General features: G+C 41.9%; 1 protein-coding gene across 1 annotated transcript in view; it reads right to left on the bottom strand.

Annotated features, from left to right (window-relative positions):
• Positions 1–24,647, bottom strand: part of COL22A1 (collagen type XXII alpha 1 chain) — a 237,337-nt gene that overhangs the window by 67,107 nt on the left and 145,583 nt on the right. The window contains exons 20-24 of the mRNA XM_055800757.1: positions 23,766–23,801; positions 22,158–22,187; positions 21,236–21,289; positions 20,224–20,277; positions 8,356–8,409 (exon numbers count right to left, since the gene is read on the bottom strand). Coding sequence (XP_055656732.1) covers positions 8,356–8,409; positions 20,224–20,277; positions 21,236–21,289; positions 22,158–22,187; positions 23,766–23,801 — 228 coding nt within the window. The remainder of the gene's footprint in view (positions 1–8,355; positions 8,410–20,223; positions 20,278–21,235; positions 21,290–22,157; positions 22,188–23,765; positions 23,802–24,647) is intronic.

Here is a 24,647-nt window from a genome sequence, read left to right on the forward strand (position 1 = left end):
GATGTAAAAATATGAATACAACTGTATGGAGAAACAATGTAATGAATCGAGTGTTTTAAAACTAATGCACCACTCTTCTAGTGCTCTACACTAATCTCATTGATAGTAAAAGATCCTCACAAACTCATACTTCAATGCATACATTCCTGTTGGAAATGTCCTGACAGCCTTTCTTACTCATCTCCCTGCAACAGCTGTTTCTCTCAGGGAAAATATTCTTTCAATAGCCATTCGATTTTTGGAGGGATTTACTTTTGTGTATTGGACAAACTGTTAAACTTGCCTTCCTAGCTGAGAAATTTGTCTCCATACTCGACAGATCTCAACAGGTTGCTTGAGATGCAGAGGTGTTTGTTACTTCCAGCTTTCACGGTAGACAAGATAGGATTTCTCCTGTGCTCAGAATGAAGCAAGTGTTTGTGTCATTTTTGGATCAGGACCTAACAACATGAGGATGGATGTGAGAAATGGGTATATGGCTGAACTGAAATTTTACCCTGGCTCTTTCTGCCTTTCTAACATGATGATTTCATTCATCTACAGTTTTCAGCATAGGGGGAGTTCTGGTGTGTTTGTACTTAAAATAACAAACAACCCTCCCTGCCCCAAACCCTATGTAAAGAACTGAAACCGATACAAGACAGAAAAAGGGCAGCCAGCATTTTCCCTGTCACCATTCAATATCACAAAGCACAGGTTTTATCATTAAGGTATTACGAGTCATGGATCAATATTAGCATTTCACATTTAAGGAAAAATGTAGCTGAAGAGAAGAAAATAGTGTCAAAAACTGAGGACAAGGAATTATTTGTGGCATGGCTTGACAGAGGAGGTAGCAGATAAGTGGTTTTTTTCAAAGACACTTCTAAAATTCAGCCAGAAAAGAAGACGGTCTCTCACCAATAGATGGGGCAAAGAGACCAAAAAAGGGACCTGCAGATGCACTTGCCTCCCACATCTGCTTTCATTGCAACTCACAACGGACATGGCACCGTCCCACCAACAACATTAAGCTTTGTAGAGTGCCTCAGCTGTGAGCACAACTAAAAAATCCCCAGAAAGATGTGCCTCGGGGTGCACTGATGCTGCTGACATAATTCCTGAGGAACCCTGCACTGGCTTCTGAGGATGCTGGTTCAGCTGCTATTGCAGGAAGGTCCTGCAGTTAAGGAGCTCTAGACATATCAGGAGACATCTGGCCAAGACCATCTATCACTTAAAAAAGGTTTCTCCATTCAAAGAAAATAATCAATAGTAAAAATTAGCCCAGCACAAGAGAAAAGACCACTGTAGACACAACTGGATGGAGTGACCTCAGGTGCCAGGGACATGGAAGTTCTGCTTGGCCTTACTCCACCTCTGCATGGTACTGCTGAGAGGCCCTGCAGAAGATATGGGCTCCAAGAAGGGTTTTCCATGAAGTCTGGGTGCAGTCCCGGGAAAGAAGGCAAAGGTACCTTTAGATAAACAGCAACAAATGATTCAGCAGCATAGGGGACTATGCGTAAGTGCAGGAAAGAAAGTGCAAAGTTTACCTTTGCAGGCTTCCCTTACCAATTCCATTGATTCCTCCTTAATAGCCTAATTTTGTTCTCTTTCTCTCTGCCAATAACTGAACCAACTCCCACCACAAAATACATATTCTCCATAGCCCTACAACAGGGAGCTTCTATCGAGAAGGTGGTGAAAAAACCCAGCCAGGACCCAGCCTCAGCCCAAGCAATCCCAGGTACGATACAAGTTACCCGCACAGTACAGACAGGCATCAATCTGGCCTAAAAGCAGAGTCTCACTCAAACATCTCTCAGCAGCCAACTTAATCCCTGAAACATGAGATGCTACCGCCTTCTCATCTGTCCTATTTCTCCTAGTAACTCTGGATATTCTCATTATACAAGACACTTCCTAATTATTCTCTTAAACTTTCTATATTCTGGACCACAACAACCTCATGTAACTATAACTCTTGAAATGGAAGCACACTGATCCTTAGTCTAAACTGCCACTAATAATTCCATTTCATTGCTCTCCATGCAAGCAATCATCCAGGACGTCATGCCCAAGACTGGTTTACTCATGTAGCTTCACCACATGTCGCACTGAAAAATGTTGCACAGAGAAATCTAATGGCACAATCGCATGGAAATTGCATAAATACATCATGGCTGTCCTTCAGAGAGACCTCCCTTCTGCCACTGTCCAGAGCAAATCAGTTTCACTTGTATATAAATTTCTGTTACCGTAGCCCTTTCTCCTGACTTCTGAGCATACTGCAGAGCAAGGACTATTTTTAACTATTTAGAAAGAACCAAGCAAAGCATTTATCTGTGATTAAAAAAAACCCCATAAAACAGCAGCAGCAGACAGCTTGTAATGCTTGACCCCAAAATCTCATGCCATCTGTTTTCTTTACTTCTTTTTTGAAACTGAACCCAGATTAAACTACCTGATTTAAGTCATTACCTTTTTCAGAGATCATTTGATGAATTATACAGATGAGAGTCCCTGTCCCAAATCCAGTCCCCAGTGTTGTCCCTTTAAAACTGATCTAGAAGAAAATAATCATGGAGTGGTTTTTTTTTCTGGATGGCAAAGACCCTGATGTGTGCTTCCTACACGCTGAAGCAAAAAATTTTATATGAAAACTTTATTCTTAAACAGGACTGTGCAAACTCAGTTTGGAAAACAAATGTAAAACATGGATCTTCTATCAAAGTGTTTAAACCAAAGTATTTTCAAACTGTTGTTTTGAAACAAAAAGGTTTCAAATGTTAATTAAAATCCAAATAGTGTGTAGAGGTGAGGGTGTGTGTCACGGAGTAGGACATCTTTAAAAACATTGGGGGTTGTGGATTTTTTCAGGCTTGTGTTTCATCCAGCTCAGTTCCTTAGACAATGCAATGCAGGGACAGTTCACAGGAAAGAAATCCAATACTCTCCATACTGGAGGAACAGCTGTGTCTGTCCTCCAGGATCCACTAAAGGATGCGCTCTTCTTCCAGCGTGTACCTTGCTGAAAGGCAGGCTGGGAAAGGCAGAGTGATTAAGATTTAGGTTCTGCACTCCCTAAGGAAGCTCTGTAAAGGAACAAAAAACATTTCCTGTGACTACATCACTAGGCTGCTTGGCCAAAATCTCTTTTCCATGAAAGAAGGGATGGTTATGTTCTAGACAGAGGTGAACAAATGTCATTCCACGATTGAAACTGAAGTCTGATGGCTTTTCCAGATACCTGTCTCTGGAGGCAAAGCTTGCAGACATGTTTTCTGTATATTATTCCATGCTGATGGCTGTGTTCTTTTACACTATGAGAAAGGCTTAGGCGAGACCTTACCCCACATCAAAACAGAGCGTGGTCTGGGCTTTTTAGGCCGTGTGACAGCTTTATGAATGAGAAGAACCTCTGGGACATGCAAGAGCATTCTGTCTGCTGCCACAAACCAATTACTCTTTGAATTTCACCTCTCAGAAAATTCCCACAGACCCTTCCTGTTGGCTTTGTGCTGACTCCCCTGTATTTCCACTTCTCTCCCATCAGAAATAAGGCTGTTGCAGATAGCTGTGCGGAACAGCGCACGTGTCTCACTATGCCCCTTGCTACTCCAGCTCTCCATTTCTCCTCTGCTGCATCTGAGTGGGTTCTGGGATCAGCTCCTCAAATCTGCTCTTCATTTCTCACCCCAGGCACTACAGTATCGACCTGCAAAACTACTGTGAATTATTTTCAGTAATGCTGCATTAGAGCACCGTATTGCTCCTTCCTCTGCTTAAATGCTGCCATACAAACCAAGGCAAAGGTAAGAGGACATGGAAAAAGGCACTGATGATGACACTGAAAACCAAAAACCTAAAGAGCCAACAGATCTGAGCATTTACCCATGATGCACGCTCTACAGTCAGCTTCAGTGATACTGCCATCATTCATAAGCTGATGAGGTCTCCAGTTATATCACCAGGTGGCATTGTAATTGGCGTCCCAAGATTATTTTAAAAAATAAAGTTTGTTGTTTTGTTGGTTTTTTTTCAAAAAAAAATATTGGAACTGTCTTTTTAGCTCTGTAAAAGTGCTGAATAAACTTTACTTTGTACGTAGCAGTCTTTCCAGGAGAATTTCTTGCTTCCAGTGAAAGGCTGTATTTGTTTAATTCCATCACTTAGAGTAAGATATGGACATGATCTCTTTTGTCTACAGAGGAATATTTATTTCCCTAGGTGTTAATTTTTATTTGGTTTACTGAGTCGGTGCAGCAAATGAGAAAAACAATAACAAACTCCGTTATGGTATTTTGTTTCAGTACTATTAGGGAACAGCACAGGTGAAGACTTTTTTTTCTTCTTTATTTTCATTAAAGGTAGAGGGTTTTAAACCTATTAGTAACCTGTATTAAAGGTATAGGTTATTAAAGATAGCTCTGAGCAGTTATCTTCCAATTTCAAGCAGCACTGGCATAGTTTGAATTCAGTCAGAGCTTTGCAGCTGGGGCCCGTATCCTTTCCTTAGATTTTGCACTATTACCTTGCATTATAGAAAGGACATTAAGGACACCCTGCATTTCAGAGGATATAATTTATTTCCTGAATTACTTAAAAGCTGATCTTGAGTTTACACTCTACAGACAAGTCTATGCTAATTAAATCACTGCCAGCCACAACCATAAACAGTACAGCTTGTACTGGTCTTCCTTGCAGATCTTAGTTATACCACCAGGTCATCTAGAATAAGGCAAACCTCAGTAACGGCCCAGAGATAGTGCAAGTGTGAGGTATGGCATGTGTGTTTAAATCTCAGAGTTTTGACTTGTTTTTATCTCACAGGCAGACGGCACGTACCTGCTCAGCTCAGGGAATCTAGACAGTGGCTCAGTGGACCATTTGCAGGTACCTGCTTTAGGAGGGCTTCAGGGTCCACTGATGATATTAACTGAATCTTCATCAAGAGAAGCTCAGACACCTGCATCATCATTAACCCAATAAGTGCTTGCATTTGGAGCCGAATCTCAGCTCCGGTAATTCAATGATACAGCTCAGAGTGTCTGAGCTCTCCGTTATCACTGGGGCATCAGCTCCTGTCTCTGTTGGACCTGTGAACACAGCCTTCGTGGCTCCCTTGGCACACACGGCCTAACTGCAGATCTTCCTCCTCAGGATACCCCTCATGCCTAGAAAAGCACTTGCAAACGCACCTCATCAGCTGCGTTCAACCCTTTCTCTGAACTCTTCCTATCAAGAGATGATGGGATAGACAAGGTACACAGAGATCTCAGATGACCATGCAGAAATGCATAGCCTCATTGTTTCCAGTGCTTGATACCCGTCCAACTATTTCAACTGAAAGCATTTTACAGAAATGCTCATTTTTCAGTCTGTATTTGAACAGTCTACTGCAATTGAAGTTTGACCCATGATCAAGGTTCCTGGAAACTAAAATAATACAAATAAATAATAACAACATAAACGTATTATGAGTTCAGAAGTCTGTGTCCTTGCTGCAGGAAAATCATTCATATCCAGAGGGGAAATAAGACCCAGAGTATCTACTCCATGGCTTGATTATGTTGCAAGATGCACTGTTTTTAAAGGTCACTACAAAATAAATGCTCATTTTTGGTGGTGCTGACTGGACAACATGAAGCAAATAAGCACATGGACTGGTTCACAACCACAGATGACTTAGAAGGAAAAAGCAATCAAAAATCTTTTGGGATTAAAGTTCAGTTTGAGTTGGTGTGTGCAAGGAGAGAGGCAAAACTAGCAAACTGCCTTATCGCAACAAAACGTCCCCAGGCTAGCTGAGAAGTTGCCTCCTAGCCGCTGCTTCAGGGTTTGATGCTTAAATTAATTCTTCAATGTGAGCACACCCAGTCAGTGGCCCTTGAGAGTCAGACTGACATCATCCCAGCTGCGGTTCATCACTGGAGCTGTTGACCCAGCTCCAGAGCAGCCCTCAGGTTGGTTCCCTTGCACAGCTGCCTGATCCTTCTGTAGCTTCTCATCAGACTGAGCATGACAGCAACTATTTTTTTTTTAACAAAGCCCAGCAATAACTTCAGATGGTCTTTTCTGCAGTTCTCCAGCCACAATGTACCTTCTACAGCTCCTATATTCACTCCTTCCTTTTGCCCATACAACTACCAGTGGGGGGAATCAGGTCAGAAAACAAAAGTGTATTTAAATATAAAATAGCAGAGGAAAGGGAGGTTATTTTAGTGTCTTAATCTAGTTTGCATATGGCCAGCTCAAATCGGTTGGCCCTCAGCACCATGGAGATAGCACAGGAACAAGTGACACAGACTCCTGTACATGACTTGGATGAATATCGATGTAATTAAAGCATAAGGAAATCACTTTTCTTCTTGGGTATTTTTGGAGCATAGTCTGATTAAGAAAACAAAAATGCCGATAAAGTGCTTAAAAAAATCTAATGTCATGAGAAGTGCTGTGAAGTTGAAAAGTAGTTTTGTCACAAACTGAACGTAAGCACTTTCTCCAAACAGAAATATGGAAATCTACAATAACATGTCCAGAGCAGGGTGCCACTGCAGGAATAAGAACAATATTATTCCATTCTTACAGTTAGCTTAGAGGAACAGTCAATTTAAGTATCCCTCAATGGGGCTAGCATTATATGTGGTTTTAATTAACATAAAATTTGCTAACTTTATTTAGCCTGTGCAGAAAGGAAAATTACTTAATGCTATGTCAGTAATTTTCTCAGATACATATATAAAATTGCTAACACATGCATAATATTTATTTTAAGTTGCAGGGAACTTAAGCTGAGCAAGTGTGATATTGTTTGGATGGATAGTGTCAGATACCTTAGAAATAAGGCACAGAGAAAAATCTTTCCCCAAAAGCAAGGAAAATCCTCTCCCAAAACTTCAGAAGGCTTGGGGGGACCTTTTAATGGCATCCAACGGAAAAAAAAACCCACATGACAAAACCAACAAAATCTTTTAAATCCATTAGAAATACTGTCTTCATTCCTGTTGAACGCTGCTGGCGAAATACTTGCAAACCAGATACTGTACCAAAGAAAACGTCTTAAAAATATGTAAACCAGTGCCAAGTAGTATTTTTCAGGGCAAGTCTCCTGGCTGGACAGAAGGGGCATCACCGCACAGGGTCACAAGCCCTTGGATTGCCTCTCTGACATCCTCTACAGGCACGTGAACAGCTCATTACAAAACATCTGCCACAGAAACCATTTCTAGCTCATGTTTCCTGGTTACAAGGGCATAGATTGCCAATGGAAATAAATGAAAAATCAGCATCTTCTGCCTAGAAGTGTGCTGTTTGTTGCAATACAGCACCAACAGCTGTAGTAATGGAGGGTCTTTACTCCTGCACAAAACTTAAGCAATTATTGAAACAAAATCTCAAAGCCAAGACCCAGTTTATTAATTTATTATTGAAATGGGAATGAATGAAACGTTCAGTTTTATCTTGAGTGGTCAGCTTAAAGTGAGGTTGCATCTTCCCTGCTTGAGGACATTCCCACAGATATTTTTCTTCTTGCAGGGGTGACTCTACAAAGTGACTCAGGTCAGCTGAATTTGGCTACAAAATCAGCAAGAAACCAACCCAGAGGCAAATGTCAGTGTTGTAATACAGGGCAGAATGGGTTGACCCAAGATGAAGCCAAATCCTCTCTAACGATTCTTAACATACACAGCACTATTTTGCCCTTATGATGCTACAGATGGTGCAACTGGAGCACTAACTTGCCAAAAGCTTTAAAAAAAAGGAGCTAAGGGGTCATTAACTTAAGACATCCTTCCTCACGGGGAGAATAAACATTTCGTTTTAAGCTTCTGTCTTTGTCCCCTCAATCCAACACCCATCCCTCCGGAAGTAGAAGTGTGAGAATCAAAACCACAGAAAGTCTTGTGCTCAAAGTGTGCTTTTCTGAATAGCAAGTATCTTTTAAACTGCTTCTTCCTTCAAGACTGCAGCACAGAGGTATATCTGCAATTGCTAATTCACACAGCTGAAAATTAGCTGAGACACTGTCCTAAATATTGCAAACGGCAAATCACTGCTTTTCCTCTGGAACGATACTGCTCTATGTACAAACAATGGGAAAACCATATACCAAACACTTTCTTATGTTCCTGTTTAAAGATGCTGAAAAACCATGAAAGGTAAAAGTAATTGCTGCCAGACAGGCAGACTTCTCTCAATCACAACAGGGTAAATTAATCTGGCTCGTAAAGAAGAAACACCAACTTCCAAGATGGTGCAGATAAGAAGAAAACAAGGTCAGAGCACGCTACCATTGTGGCTTCAGGTCACCTGGTGCCACAAAGCATATTTTTCCACGTATTATACAAAAATGAAGAAACCATCATTTACCTGAGGGCCGATCAGACCATTGATTCCTGGGAATCCTGGTTCTCCCTTTTTACCCTGTATGTTCAACAGAGAAGCAAATATTAGACACTAGGGCAAAGACTGCTGTTGACTTTCAAAAGTCTTTCATCCCAAAACTGGTAAATCACCATCTTGTGCTTACACAAAACCCAAAAGCTAGAAATGAAGGCAGCAGACACCATTTGGATGTCAAACTCCAGTTGTCTTTGACAGGTCTGTATCTCCCAGACTGTGACAACAGCCCCAAAGATGAGGGTTGCTCTCATGCACGTCATGGCATCTCCTAGACTCTCCCATCTCACCTGGGTGCTCCCAACAGAGGGTCAGAGATGTCACAGTGCTGAGATGCAGTCAAGGGAGGTACCAAGTGTGGACACATGCTGAAAGGCACTTTCCTTGCTGCAGCCCAGCCCTTCACGCCTCCGCAACAAAGCCAAGCAGTGTCCCTTGTGTTCCTTGCACTGTTTCATGCATTAAGAAAGAAAGTAGCAACTCTAGTGCTACTAGATTCAAAATCTCTAAGCCAGGAAACATTTCTAACTAGGGTTGCCATTACCACCAAGGAGCAGAGCTCACTGCCTCCTCTGCAAGCAAAAGACGTTTCCTCCAGAGGAACCAGAGAGCTTCGCCAGTGCAAAGGAAGGATAAGCCAGGACCTAGAATGCACCCCGAGACAAGTTTACCTATATGGATGCTGCAGTACCTGTGTTCCCCATGAGTCTGACCTCAAATAATTCACAGGGGGAAAAGTCCTATATGAGAACATGAGGAAGAAAGGCTGGAATAAGGATGCATGAAGCACTGGAGTTAAGCAGAGTTAAGCAGAGGTTGGATTTGTTTCTCAACTCAACAGTTGACTTGCTGTGTTAATTCGGACAAGTCACATATTTTTTTGACTCGGCTTTCTTGTAAAAATAATCCATCCGTCTCCTAATGTGTAAAGTGAATCATTAATACTTCTGAGGTTGTTAGTAATATACCAGGAGGGTACAAAAGGAGTCACGTAAATACCCAAGAGATAGAGAGAAGTGATATTTTTTTTCTCCCTCACTTCTGCTTCTTATCTAAACTGTTTTTCTTTTCAGAAGGATACTATAATTAAGCAAGTTTCATGTCACTGATTATGTGATTGGTATACAGATGTGTAAGAGTCACATATATAATTTTCTTTTTATTTTTCTTTATTGAAATATGTCCAGGAACAACATCTATAACCAACAGCTTCCCGCTGACTTGAATGAAAAAGCTAAAACATCACAAACAAAAAAAAATTTCATGACATTTTCCCCAGTTTTGACTGAGATTAATCAGCTGGAGTGTCAGAATCTAATCTTTTCCTTATTGTTCTCATAACAAAAAAAGCAGCTGTCATATACAGAAGAAGAATTTAAGAAGAAAATTAAAGGAGTGATTATGAGGTCCTTGGGCATCAGAGTTTGTAGTCATTTCCAGGACCCTAACACCAACAAAAATCTATATTATATACTCAAGTACATGCACTGTTCATGAGTGTTCCTTCTACTGTTTCAAGATCCATCATTTTATTGCTTGTCAGAGTAAAAAAGATCCCATTTTTAACCTGAAGGACTCACATCACCGCATAATTCCACATATGTTTTCTAGTTAAAGATGTTCATTTTGGCAGCTGCCAAGGTGACCATGCAAAGGACACTGTTAAAATACTAATAGAAGTATATAAGCTTATGGATAGAGCATACAGGATGCAGCGTGTGGAGCCAGGCATGGGGGGTGAGTATGCCTGCATGCCGCCTCCAGCTTTTATCAAAGCAGGAGCTACACATTAAAGTGGCTGATTTCACAGCTACAGCGCTGAGGCCAGCACACAACACAGTGTAACTGATTCAGTAAAGAGCTGGCTGAGTAGATGAGGGGCAAGCAGTAGATGTTCTCTACCTTGGCCTCAGCAAGGCTTTTGACACTGCCTCCCACAGCATCGCATGGGCAAGCTCAGGAAGCTGGGTGAGGTGAGCGGACAGTGAGGGGCATTGAGAACTGGCTGAAGGGCAGAGCTCAGGGGGCTGTGACCAGCGGCACAGCCTGGCTGGGGGCCTGTAGCCAGCGGTGTTCCCCAGGGGCCACTGCTGGGTCCAGTCCTGTCCAACTCATCCACCAGTGACCTGGAGGAAGGGACAGAGGCACCCTCAGCAGCTTTGCTGGTGATACAGCCCTGGCAGGAGCGGCTGGTACCCCAGAGGCTGCGCTGCCGTTCAGCGAGACCTGGGCAGGCTGGAGAGCTGGGCAGAGAGGAGCCTGGTGAAGGTCAGCCAGTGTAAGGTCCTGCCCTGGGGAGGGACAGCCCCGCGCACCAGTACAGCCTGGGGGTGACCTGCTGGGGGGCACCTCTGCAGAGAGGGGCCTGGGGGTGCTGGTGGGCAGCAGGTTGCCCATGGGCCAGCAGTGTGTCCTCGTGGCCAAGAAGGTCAGTGGGACCCTGGGGGGCATGAGGAGGAGCGTGGCCAGCAGGTGGAGGGAGGTGATCCTGCCCCTCTGCTCTGCCCTGGTGAGGCTGCGCCTGGAGTGCTGTGCCCAGTGCTGGGCTCCCCAGTTCCAGAGACAGGGAGCTACTGGGGAGGGTCCGGCAGAGGCTACAGGGATGGTGAGGGGACCGGAGCATCTCCCGTCTGAGGGAGGGCTGAGAGAGCTGGGCCTGTTTATGCTGGAAAAGAGAAGACTGAGGGGGGATCTTATCAATGTCTACAAATACCTTAAGCGTGATCATCAAGAAGATGGGGCTAGGATTTTTTCAGTGGTGCCCAGCGACAGGACAAGGGACAACGGGCACAAACTGCAGCACAGGAAGTTCCATCTGAACATGAGGAAAAAATCCTTTCCTTTGATGGTGACAGAGCCTTGGCACAGGCTGCCCAGAAAGGCTGTGGGGTCTCCTCTGGAGATATTCAAAACCCACCTGGATGTGACTGTGCAAAGTCCCTTCCAACCCTGACCATTCTGTGATTTATCCATGTCCCATCAACCTAGGTTGTCATTGGGTATAATTAGCACCCACTTTACACCTCCCCTTGCAATGTTTATACATCTCCTCAGACTCTAATTCAGAGACTGCATTAGAGGCAGGAACCTGATATCAAAAATGGTTATAAGCCCTTAAAGGAGCATAACAGAATTGGCTTCACTCTAAATGAGATATCACAAGTTGGAGAGCATGAACATACCTTGTTATGTACTTTATACAAAACCACAATGGGCGATACATGCATTGGTGTTCAGGTCAACAAAATCCCAATAAGCCTTGTAACATCACAAGTGAAGAGATGCGAGTAGTACGTGTAGACTTTATTTTGGAGGTCCGTAGGAGTGTAGCTTTAGCAGCTTTAAATCTTAGAGGGATTATCTCGTTACAGTTTGCTGAACTGCTGCTTTTTGGAAACTTCGTCTCAACTGTAAAATATTACTTGGGGAACCTGAGGAAGTTTGTAGCAGCACCACCTCCTCCCGATATCAATCTCAAAAGCCAAGAAAGCAGAGGACGGACATGTTTTGCCTCCTGTTACAAGTATACCCCCATTGCTCTGTCTCCATGCTGATGACCAGGCATGCTAATCCAAGGCAGCAATGAGAGATGTGAGAGGAGCCTATCCTTTCCTTGGGTATAATGCTGAGAAGCTTTGGTGCTTTTCAAAACACACAGATTCCTTAAAGCAGCATGTAATTATACCGACAGAGAGGGTGAGAGTGTAATTTCCCATTGTGAAGGGAACATTTTGATCGTGCAGAAGTTAGCCAAAATCAAACTACAACAGGTTCTCTCCACAACATTACAGCCTGTCTATAAAGTACAGAAATACTTGCTGGGAGAAATTATACCTATGAGAGCAAAGCTCAGCAAAATGTCACATCGCCTAATAATATGACAGAGAAAACCAGCAATTATGCTCTGTTACTTATAGCAAGAATCAGGTAAGCATGTAAGAATGTGTATTCTTTGACTATATGAAATATGTCATTTGCTTTCATCAACAATTTGAAAAATAGTACACTTAAAAATGTGTGTTTTATTGGAAATAGATATATTTGCCTCACTGACAATTACAGCATCACTCTGGATTTAAAGTATGCCATCAATCCCTTTTTACTTCTTTCTGTTGCTTTGCTTACGTTTCGATTTCTGCATGATTGAACTTTGCCAGGGCAGGCAACATCATCTGAATATTTCAAGCACCCGCAAATACATACAAACACAACCATCCATCAGAAAGGTGTCTACTATATGGAACACAGGGAACCAAGTAAAAATGTGGGCCCCACTCTGCGAGAGGGAAAATTTTGAAAGGTATCATAGCCCAAGAACATATCTCATCTTGCTGTTCAATAGCCAGAGTGGCCATATATTTTCATAGCATGTTTTTCTTTGAGGTTTGGCCCCAGGAACAGGTGTGGATTTGGTACCAAGTGCATAGGAAGCATCCTTAATTGTGAATGAATATGACTGCTAGTATAAATGCCAACTATTTCCTCTGTAAACTATATGGGATGTTAGGATTACCCCTTTCAGCCCTGTCCTTTTACCTCTACGTTACTAGAGAAGCCAGAACAAACACAGCAATGATAATCGGTTTGAGGCCCCTTAGCCTTTTAGTCTCCATATGTATCAAGCAATGACAATAAATTACAGAGTGAGAAAATCTCCTTATCCTGAGGATGCAAATACCATGAGGGCTGGCCAGCTTATGGGTGATTATTGGGACTACTGTGACACAGGAAAAAAAGGCCTGTAAGGACTTCTGGACATTGAGAGAGATTGCACTTTGGGACTGGCTCCTTCCAAAAAGTCTGCTCAATTTGCTGGGCAAACATTCTCCTTTCTCTCCTGGATTATGTATGTGTCTCTCCCTGGAGAGACCAAGCTCTTTCCCTTGGACCCTGCAAGTCTAAGTTAGTTCAAATCAAGGGGAGTTCATACACAGAGAAATAAGAGTTGAAACAGTGTTGACTGCCCATTTCAAATTGTGACTGGCCAGAACAGGAACATCTATGCAACAACCCTCTTAGACAGGAGAGAGGTGGATCAGGAAGGGGACAGTCAAATACACGTATTCCTGTTCCTCTATCAAAAGCACAAAGAAGAGCTCAGCAGCTCTCCAGAGGTGTGATAAATTCATCTTCCCCATGGCAACTAAGAGGGATTAACCTTTCCTGTGTTGGCAAGTGCTCTTTAACACATCTTTTCTGGGTGGAGGGTGTGCCCTGAAACCAGTAGTCCCCAATTTTAACAGGATCCTTTACGGACTATTGTGAAACAACTATGCACCATTTACATAGACCCATAGCCTTGTAATCTAGTTATAAAGAGTCAAGAAAGGTCTGTTAAGCTTTTTGTGCTGCTCTGACTTCAGCAATAAACATTCATGAATTGTTGAACATGAAAACCTGCTGAAACATGACAGCTGAATTAAAGATGCAGAAGACACCCCTTTGTAATTCACTGCTAGAGCTGGCCTCCTCTGGCCTCCAACCTGCTGGACCGTGACACTGAACTTTGCAATTAACTCACAAAAAAAGGGTCCTGCAGTAAATTTTTTCAAAGTTATCTCTGTTTCTACATCCAATTTGCTCTCATTCCATGCTTCATATAAATTATTTTGTGCATGAAGTAACTTGAAAAATGGGGAATTACTATTACTTATCTGCCTGACTCATGTACATTGAAGTCTTAAACATGGGGATGGACAGTCATTAAAGGTTACCTTTTTAAAAAAGACAATTTCCTTTAAAACTTTTTCCCATGAGTGTTTTTAATATCCTACGATACCCTGGGTTTTTCTTTTCTTTTGTACTGACTGTTCTTGGAACATGGGAAAATTTTGAAAAAGCGAATTTAGAAAGCTAGGCTGCAGTACAGCACGTCAAACCCAAAATGGGTTTGGGCAGCTGCCACCTCATGCATGTGTAGAAAGTTCTGCTATAGAATAAACATTTTCTCTTGGTGTTCTTCTGAAATTTCAATCCCTTGAATGAATTTGTGTCAATAAGACGCAAATCCTTGAAAACTAAGTTATTGAGCATGCTTCAGAAGAACTCTGTGTTTAGGATGGATTACCCAAAGATCTGCGTGCTTTCCAGGAACATGCCATACATCTGCATCTTTTGTGTCCATCAAGCAAAAAAAGTTGGGTTTATTTCCAACAAATATTTCAGCAGATCAGGTGTCAAAAAACTTCAATGTGGAAGCAAAGTACTTCAGTTCTCTTCAGTTTCACAGAAGAAAGAAGAGGACAGAAAGAGAGAAAAAAAAACACAAAACCACCCTAAAATTAAACTAGACTCTCAGATTTCTACTCTTTTTCAGGCAGTTTTAGTAAAATCAGGGAGACAGTACTGCCTATCACTCAAAGGTCTTATGGGACACATAAAACCAGCAAAACTTCTTTCTTCCCACTGTATGCTTTTGATATGAGGGTATCATTGTCAAAATAGAGACGTCAGGTGCCAGACACTTAGAAGAAGCAGCTGCCTAGTAAAATGAACATAACCCAGTTGTTTGGTTCCAGTTGTAGTTGTTATCTCCTGTCCCCCATCAGGATCAAACGATGGATGTGAATCGTCAGATTAGCAGTCCAGCAGATGTACCAGGGAGATAGCACATTTTTTTCTGTGTCTATAAAACACTTCAAGACCTGCAATTAAAGCAGGCTAACAGAGAAGTGCTTTTAAATGTCCAAAAGACAATCTGTCTTCCCAGCTTATGCTCCCCTTAGTGTGCTTCCACTAGTGGGCTACTCCACAAAACGTAAGCAGCCTTCCAATTAGCTTTCCAAGTTAAAGAGCTATGGCTGTGAGCGTGCATTATTATAGTTACACCAAAAACACATGGTCCATATCAGAGCTCCTGGGAATGGGCTGCAGGAGGAAGAGGTTCATATACAGCAAGCTCAACTTATGATAAATTTGGGAAAAAGATCTCTATAATACCATCAGCTTTTTTTAGAGCACAACATTCCCTTCACTCTCTGTCCGCAAACATGCCTACTTTCCTTTTTTTTTTTCTAAACAAAACATTAGAAACATGCTCTACCACATCCTCCAGCCAGCTCAGGGGCCTTTCTTTTTCTAATGCCAATTAAAGTCCTGTAGTATCTTCTTCAGACTGTCCTCTGATCCCTCAGATCCCATCCTCCTGCAAAGCTGCAAATCCCAGCATTCAGACACACTTTTCATGACTCACCAGTGACCCTTCTGCTTTTGAGAACAGCTGTGAGTGTGCTCCTCTCTTGTCCATAACTGCTTGAAAGTTTGTCTGAGAGCAACACCATGTTGCTCTAAATGATTTGGAGGTGACCTCCTGGGTATGGCTGGACTATATCTAAAGTTCTTAATGCTTGCAGATAACACGACTGATTTGGTGGCAAGCCCTCAAAAGGCAACAGAGACAGAGAACAGAATCATAGACTCATTTAGGTTGGAAAAGACCCTTGAGATCATCGAGTCCAACCGTTAACCTAACACTGCAAGTCCACCACTAAACCATGTCCCCAAGTGCTACATCTATGTCTTTTAAGTATCTCCAGTGATGATGACTCAACCACTTCCCTGGGCAGCCTGTTCCAGCACTTGACAACCCTTTCAGGGAAGACATTTTTCCTAATATCCAGTCTAAACCTCCCCTGGCAACTTGAGGCTGTTTTCTCTTGTCCTATCACTTGTTATCTGGGAGAACTGACCTACCTTCACCTGTTTACAGCCTCCTTTCAGGTAGTTGTAGAGAGCAATAAGGTCTCCCCTGGGCCTCCTTTCCTCCAGGCTAAACGACCCCAGGTCCCTCAGCTGCTCCTCATAAGACTCTAGACCTTTCACCAGCTCTGTCGCCCTTCTCCAGACATGCTCCAGCACCAAAATGTATGTGTTGAAGTGAGGGGCCCAAAACTGAACACAGGATTCAAGGGGCAGCCTCATCAGTGCCCAGTACAGGAGGACAATCACTGCCCCTGTCCTGCTGGCCACACTGTGTCTGATACAAGCCAGGGTACCTTTGGCCTCCTTGGCCACCTGGGCACACTGCTGGCTCATGTTCAGCCAGCTGTCAACCAGCACCCCCAGGTCCTTTTCTGCTGGGCAGCTTTCCAGCCGCTCTGCCCAAACCTGTAGCATTGCCTGGGGTTGTTGTGACCCAAGTGCAGGACCCGGCACTGAGCCTTGTTGAACCTCATACAACTGGCCTTGGCCCATCAGTCCAGCCTGTTCAGGTCCCTCTGCAGAGCCTGTCTGCCCTCAAACAGATCACCACTCCTGCCCAACTTGGTGTCACCTGCAATCTTCCTGAGGGTGCACTCAAACCCCTCATCCAGATCATCAATAAAGATATTAAACAGGACTGGCCCCAGTACTGAGCTAATACTGGTTCTTGGTCTTAAGCATGGTCTCAAGCAATCTGTAATACCAAGTCCAGAAGAAGCTTTGGACCATCAGAAGCCATGATGAGAGGGCTTCTTCACCCCAGTTACTTATTCAAGCATACCAGTATCACACATCCGCAGAAGACTTTGCAACTGCTCCAAGAAATGTGCAGTCTAAGCAACGGTGATGGTAAAACATTTATGCAAGCATGATGAACACATTTAAATGAAAGATTAAGCTTGCAGTAGCCATCTTAAAAAAAATGAAACTGACACTTTCTTTACTCTAAAATGGTGACTCTAAAGATTATGTCTTGTTTATTGGCAACTGTATTATCACATGTATTTTTTTATTTCTTCAGCAATAACAGGAACAGCAACTTCAGGCCTAAAGAACATCATACTTCCTCTTTTCCTAGAAATCTTTCCAAGATGTATGACCCTATTCCTGTCAGCCAAACTGTCACTGGAGTATTTGGCACAGTATGTAATCTTCTATGAAATCTATACACTGTGTAGGTGGCTCTTGCATTATATTTCTTACACCAGCCAACATTGCCTCTGCCTTTGCACAGATCAGAGTCCTTCATTTCCAGTGAACCGTGTTATGAGACATGAATTCCTCTATGAAATGGTTCCAAACATGCCTTTAGTCCATTAGTGGTTTGTTCCAGCTGTGTTACAGCTAACTAAAGCACTGCACACTTCTAAGAACTCCAAGAAATGGTCATGTCTGCATCCCTGAGTCATGACAGGGACTCTGTGTGTGTGCTGACTTCATTTACATCTTGGTTGAGGACCATAATGCAAAACTGAGGTCGAATCATACTGCAAAACACATCAGTCCCTTTGGAGCATGCTACTTGGAAAGTGTCTTGAAGTCAATGTTGCACCGTAATCTATCCCTTTTGTTACAAGACAGTAGTGCAGAATATTTAAAAAGTACCTGAGGAACCAAATTTTCAGGCGATATAAACTGGTGCAGCATCATATCTTGAAACCTCACCAGTATAAGAGTAGAGGGACCAGGCAAGCAGACAGTGAATTTCATCTGTTCTACACAGGTCTGCTAAAAAGGAATCCCAAATCTGCCTCTAGCTATGTCTGATTTTTCTGGCCTTAGCATGCCAGTAAACCTTCCTCACAAATAAGGATTGCCTTTGTTACCCAACCTGCCAAATACAGTCACCTTGCACTGCAGGGACATTTGTAGGAGACAATTATTTGGCATGACCCAAAGGTGTGCTGCAGAAAATGCTCAGTGTTAAACAACTTGATGCTCACACTGCTGCTCTGGCTGTTTGGTTTGATCACATACCTGTACAGTCTTACACTCCTGCTCACAGGAGGTGCAGAAGCAATGAGTGTGTCTTAGAATAAAATCATAGAATAGTTTAGAATCATAGAATCATCTAGGTTGAAAAAAACCCTTAAGATTAGGTCCAACTGTTAATCGGCGTTGCCAAGTCCACCACTAAACCATGTCCATAAATGCCACATCTACACATCTTTTAAATACCTCCAGGGATGGTGACTCCACCACTTCCCTGGGGAGCCAGAAGAAATTTTTCAGTGGAGAAATTTTTCCTAATATCCAGCCAGCAAGTCAAGTCTTACAACAAGCCAGGGCAGGAGCCACAAATGATACTGAGGCATCATGTCCTCAACACCAGGCTATGCTGCTGGAGAGCAGCATTCAGGGCTCATTACAACTCTGAGCTGTGCCTTCAGAGCATGCCCTCACCTCAAAGCCAGTCATTCAAAGCTAGGCTCAAACAGATATTTGACATTACTGTTCTTGGCATTTTAACTTCTAAGCCTGTCTAGAGAGATACTTGCTTTCTGCAGCCAAATTTATGTAAGATGGTAATCAATGCCTGGATTTATGTTTGTACTTTGTCAAGAACTGCATTAATGGTGAATCAGTAGTATCTGCTAATCTGTTCTCTCTCCCACACGTAGGTTATCCATGTAGATCCACCAAGGCCAGGACTTTGATTCATCTCACATTCAGTCAGTGAATAATGGCCTTTATTTAAAATATATATATATATATCTCTACCTAAGATGCCTGGTGCCTAATAAAGACCCTTAGGAGAAGTAGTCTAACTAGCTAGGCACAAAAAAGTCTAGGGAAACATTCAAAGACAGTATGGATCAAATGACATCTCTAATCAAATGATCATTAGCAGGAGCATTTTGTGCCCTGTTGCAGAACCTGAGGGATCGCTGTCCTTCACCCAGCTAACGTGCTCTGTTAATCTTATTGAAGAAACAATGTTTCATAGCAGGCTTTAAAACCAGGACAATTCAAAACTTGTCAACTCCTAAGTAAAGCACAGCACAGTTAGTGGCTAAAGTGATAAGGTGGTATTTTCTAAAGACTGAAAAAGTACAAGAAAGCAAGTAAATGCCCTTTTTCACTGTGGGATTAACACAAGACTGTGTGCCCCATCTTCCCAAGGAGAAGATTCATAGAAGTCACATACAGCTCAATTTAATGTCATGCAATTCAATGTCAAGTCTGTGGTGAACCACCTACCAAGGTATATATCCCTTCCCTGTGCTGTCCTCTCTCCATAACCCTCCCATGCTCACAAGTAGCACTTGCACACCCAGTCTTCTAACAGCACCGGTGCTGACTCAACTGCAAAAAGCATTACGGGCAACCCCCATGATCTCCTCAATGGATTCAACTACGACCAAGTCTCTGTAAGTAGTTTAAAAAGTAACCCATCAAACCACAGTACTGAGACTGAAGTGACTGCCTCCACAACAGTTAAACAGGTGTCTCACTTCCACCCTTATCTGTTGTCTAGTGAGATGTTCTTCATACAAATGGTCTGAAGCAAGGAAAGGCAGGTTCAGAGTATGCATGTAATAATATCAGGCCCACCATAAATTTCACTTTTTATCAGTACTCAAATATTCCAAATGTAACTCTGAGTCAGAGAAAATCCAGTATTCTTTTTTTTTTTTTTTTTTTAACAAGAGGAAACTATCTAAACTTCTGGCAGAGAATGGTATACTATCTCTCATTTTGTGGGACCTTCTGTTTGAGTACAGACCAAACAGAACCAAAAATAATAAGTAATGCAAGTGTCTTTACATTTATTTGACTTCCAGGACAACAGCATTTCTCTGAACTTTCAACCTGTCCATATTACTAGTGGTTCTACACACTCAGAGTCATATCAAGAATCCTCTTGGCGGCAATGAGCAGATATAAAGACAGGAGAGCAAATGACAAGAAAGAAATTTTCCTAGGGTCCCACAGGGCATTGCATACAACCTGTGGACTCCAAGAGGTACTGAACGTTGCTGGACCATAAAGAAGGAAGAGAGGAAAGGATCTGGGCCTCCAGAATCCTTAAATAAGTAGAAAAGTATATGTAAAGTGGGTCAAAGTACCAAACCTTATTGAACAAAGTTGTGCCCAGCCTCTTGAGACTTACATTAAATAAAAACGGCAACTCACCCTTTGACCTGGTAAACCAGGGACTCCAGGTTTGCCTTCTGGACCAGCCTCTCCCTTTAAAAGAGAAAAGTTTTAGAAAGTTAACTGAGTAGGAAAAGCTAATGAACTGTATAACCATTTCCCAGCTGGCTTATGCTACCATTACTGCATGGCTACCTAGACAACTCCTAGCTGATAATTATGTTGTCCTGTGAGCAGAAGAGAGTAAGAAAACAGGACAGAGAAAAGCGACAACTCCCTGATTAAATACAGGGCACACAACTATATCTAAATTACATAATTTAAACCAGATTTACCTAAGTAATGCAGTTTCACAACACCATCAATTTTACAAAACCCAATCAACAGTGGAACGCAACAAACAATTCAAAAAGGAGGAAGTAAGAATATTTGCAAATGAGACAGCAGTGACAGTCTGAACAGAGATTTCCTGCAGAGCTGGGTTATAAAATATATTTTATATATATTACATATATAAAAATATAACTAGAATAAGCTACAATTAAGTCAAAAGTGACAATGCTGATATGTCTAAATTGTTGCAAAAATGGTGTCGAAGCATAAACATGCATACCCAATTCTCATTTTTCACCCACAAAATATTTTAGCCACGACACTGGGGCATAAAGCCAACCCGTTTTAAAGCAACCATTCCCTTACATCCATTACGACAACTTACAAGTTAACAGTGAGTGTCTCTCTGAGATGCATTGAACGCCCATACAGCTCTTCAGGACATTAGAAACAGAAAGACAATCAGGTTCTTCATGACAACAGCCTTGAGGCAAAATCTGTCTCTGTGCAATGACTGCCCATGTCCTGGGTGTCACCTCTATGTGCCCAGAGTGGCCATCCACAGCAGGAGGCCTTCTCTCAACAGTGAAGAAAGCAGGAGGACGGGGGCAATCTAAAATCTTAGTGCCTGAATAATATATAAAATTTTGCCTGTATGCCTCATACCAGTCTGAGTATCTGTTTCTGGAAATGGCAAGGAGTGAAAAAAACAACTTACCGGAGGTCCAGGAAATCCAGGTTGGCCTTGTGGTCCTCGTGGCCCAGGCTTTCCCTACAGAAATATTTTTTTTAATGTTAAAAAATCTGTATGAAAAATAACATTAGTCATGTTGGACATCTTTACAGGACCTATACAACCCCTTTCCTCATAGGTCCTGAAGAACCAGTGCAGAGACCAGCTGGTTTTCTGTTTAATCCTTTGGTTACTTGAATAATCAGCACTCATTAGACTGCACACAGACGGATCCACCCACGCTCAGCAGGCATTTATCTGTAACTAGCTCTTTATTTTTCAAAGGTAGTAACTCATCCGAAGACATTGGGCTATCACAGATTTTCCAACAAAACACTGTGGGTTGGAGTTCAGTGGTGGTGAAAAGCAATTCTTGCAAAAATGGCTTCCACAGGCATTTCCCTCAAGCCAGCACAGCTGCAAAGGGCTGTAAAGTATCACTTATATGATGCATATCATTATGTGAAATAAGAGTTACATACGAATTATATGCCTACCAACACAAAATCAAAATTAAAATATATTTTATTTATATGTAGGACTAACAGACTGAAGCAACAGGTGTCTATCCTATTTGAGTGCCCAGGTTCAGTGACAAACTCAGCATTAAGTCCGAATAGTTCAAGTTTCATATTAACACTTCTCTGGACGTAAAGAAACGTATAGCTGACACCTCAGTTTATACTTCTCATTCATGTTAGATTCACTGAATCTGAAAAGGACATTGCCCTTTTTCCTTTCTTATTAATTTTATCCACTGTAAATAAGAAAACTTAATTCTTGATGGCCTGACAATGGTTCTATCCACTTTAATTTAATGTATTATTTTAAAGCAAAATCTAACCTATCAGGCAACAGAGCTACGTGAAGTATCCTTGCAAAAGAATAGATATTGAATCTCTCTTACTTGCTCTCCTTTTAGGCCTTCAGTAGGCACCTGCAATAAAAATGTAGAGTCATAAAGGATAAGAAGAGGAAAGACAGCGCAGAAGGTGCCAGAGGTATGACAGTTCCCCACAGTGTATTTCTCTCCCCTCGCCGTTCCCTCCAGATGCACACTAACTGCTACAGCTCCTCAAATCCTTTTGCAGGCTGGGGGATAGTTTCTATTTAAACAGCTCAGCTTGCCACGAGGTTTGCTCACCCAGTTACCTATGAAGCGATTTGTGTGGCTGTATAAAGAGTAAGAACTTAATTCATTATCTCGTTGGTATAAATAAGTTAGTAAATTGCCCAGCTCATGTCTTACTTTAAATTACAAAGATCTATTGGATGCAGAAGGCATCATATAAATAGCAGGCTGACTTTGGATATGGTGCATGTTCAACCAGTTCTCCACCCACCTCCTGGAACTTTAAGCTCATTTTCAGGTTTTATGTGTGTCTTTCAAAATCTCTTGGCAACTACTGCCATGTCACTAATTTCACATTTAAACAGGACAGTAAAAAGCTCTTACCCAAACAGGTTTATTTCAGAGCTCTCTCTTTCTCCCTCCTTTGCTTTCTACTACATTCTGAGCAAGGAAATTGCCTGTTGCCTTTCTCATGATTACCAGGCAGCTTTCATTCTTGCCTTTAGCACCCAGTCCTTCTTTGGCACAGGGCTACAGTTAACGTCATGGTATTACCAGCCCTTTAATGCTTTCTACCAATAGTCTGAGAGTGCTGTTTCCTAATTTTAATCCTACTTTTTGGAAAGTAAAAGGGATACTCCCCAACTGTTTTGTTACCAGCCCCTGCAGACCTGGGTTCTAGACCTCTCCTTTGCATACATTGTAGTAAATCTTCTTTCTCCATTCACTTGGAAATGATCTCTTTATACAGACAATACTAACCTCTGGACATCTTTACATCTCTGCTAGTGATTTCTCTGGCATTGCTGAAGGCAGAGAGATGCACAAAGGCATGTAAATCTAGTGCCACAGGAAAGACCAACGCCCCTTTCCTGTTTTCTCAGTTTTCTTTTTTATCACTGCTTTCCTGATTTCAGCACAACAGGTCTTACTTGTCTCATATTCCACCAGGACGTTTTCTGATAAAAGTTGAGGGAAGCTCATCCCCTTTCATCAGAAATTCATTTTTTTTGTCTCCCATCCCAACTTTCACATCCAGCCCATGACAAAGGCACTCATTAATTCAACTAAATTCTGAAATATCATTTGCTTTTATAACTTTTACAGGCTCTATTTTCCAAAGGCCACTAGGAATCAGCTCGGCAACTGTCCTGGAAACCACACATTCTTGTCACAGTATTGCTCCCTCTGATGCATGTGAGGCAATGTTTTCATTGCCTCTTCAAGTCCTGATCTTCACATTTCAAAAATTCCCAAAATTGTGGCAGTTGGAACCCATCACTTGCCTTCTTAAAAAATCTTCACTGTCTTAAACTTCACTTTTTTTTGAAAAGACATTTAAGAACATCTCTCAATCAAGTCCTCCCACCTCCAGCTTCCACCTTCTCTTCTCATATGCAATAATGCCTACAGAGTTTGAGAAATCTAAAAAAGAAATCTTACTAAAGAGCCAGGCAGTCCTGGAAGCCCTGGTTCACCCTGCAGGGAAACATGAAAGAAATAAAAAAAAAAAACCAACACAGAACAGAATATAGCACAATACATAACATAAACCAAAATCAAACCTCTGAGTACGTTTTCCAACTACTGTAGTACATTCTTATTTTCAATACCATGCTGTAATTAATAGATATGAACATGCAATCCCAATTAACTCTGTTTTCTCTGTCCTGCAGATGAATATATGTAGGAACTGGTTGTGTTCTCTGTTACTGTGTTGTTATACATTGATTTTAATGACATTTAGTGACTTAAAATGAATGATGCACTGGATGCATCATAAGATTAAATCTGAGCTTCAAAAATCTTGTAATTGGTGTATGCATACCACACAAATAAACCTGATTTATTCTTAGATCCCTAACAGAGTCTGCAGGATGGAATTAAGGGGCCAAAATGTTTTTGTTTGTTAATGAGCAAAAAATCTTCACAAATAGAAAATATGTGAGAAATGGTACAGTTTTGCCAAAGTCATTTTATAGAGAAGAATCATGTTATGAAAGTTTGCAGGACACTGAGATGCTACATCCTCTTTACATGATTTTTGCCATCTAGGCTGTCAGTTTGTTCCAGCCCATTTTTCTCCAGCAGTGTCCATCATTATTATGTTTTAAGACTAAGCACCCAGAAGGTATATCCTTTGCTTTATATACAGACATGCAAAAATTATTATATAGCTTCCTTTCATACTCTATTTGTTCATTACTTATGTAGGTCTCTGAACGACCCAGCATATCATTCATACTCTTCCTCTTAAGACATGTTTAATTGCTATTTGTTATTTATTCTAAAGAGAGACCATACTATGCCAGAAGGACTGAAGAG

This window comes from Falco peregrinus, chromosome 3 (assembly GCF_023634155.1).
Source record: "Falco peregrinus isolate bFalPer1 chromosome 3, bFalPer1.pri, whole genome shotgun sequence".
NCBI classification, from domain to species: domain Eukaryota; kingdom Metazoa; phylum Chordata; class Aves; order Falconiformes; family Falconidae; genus Falco; species Falco peregrinus.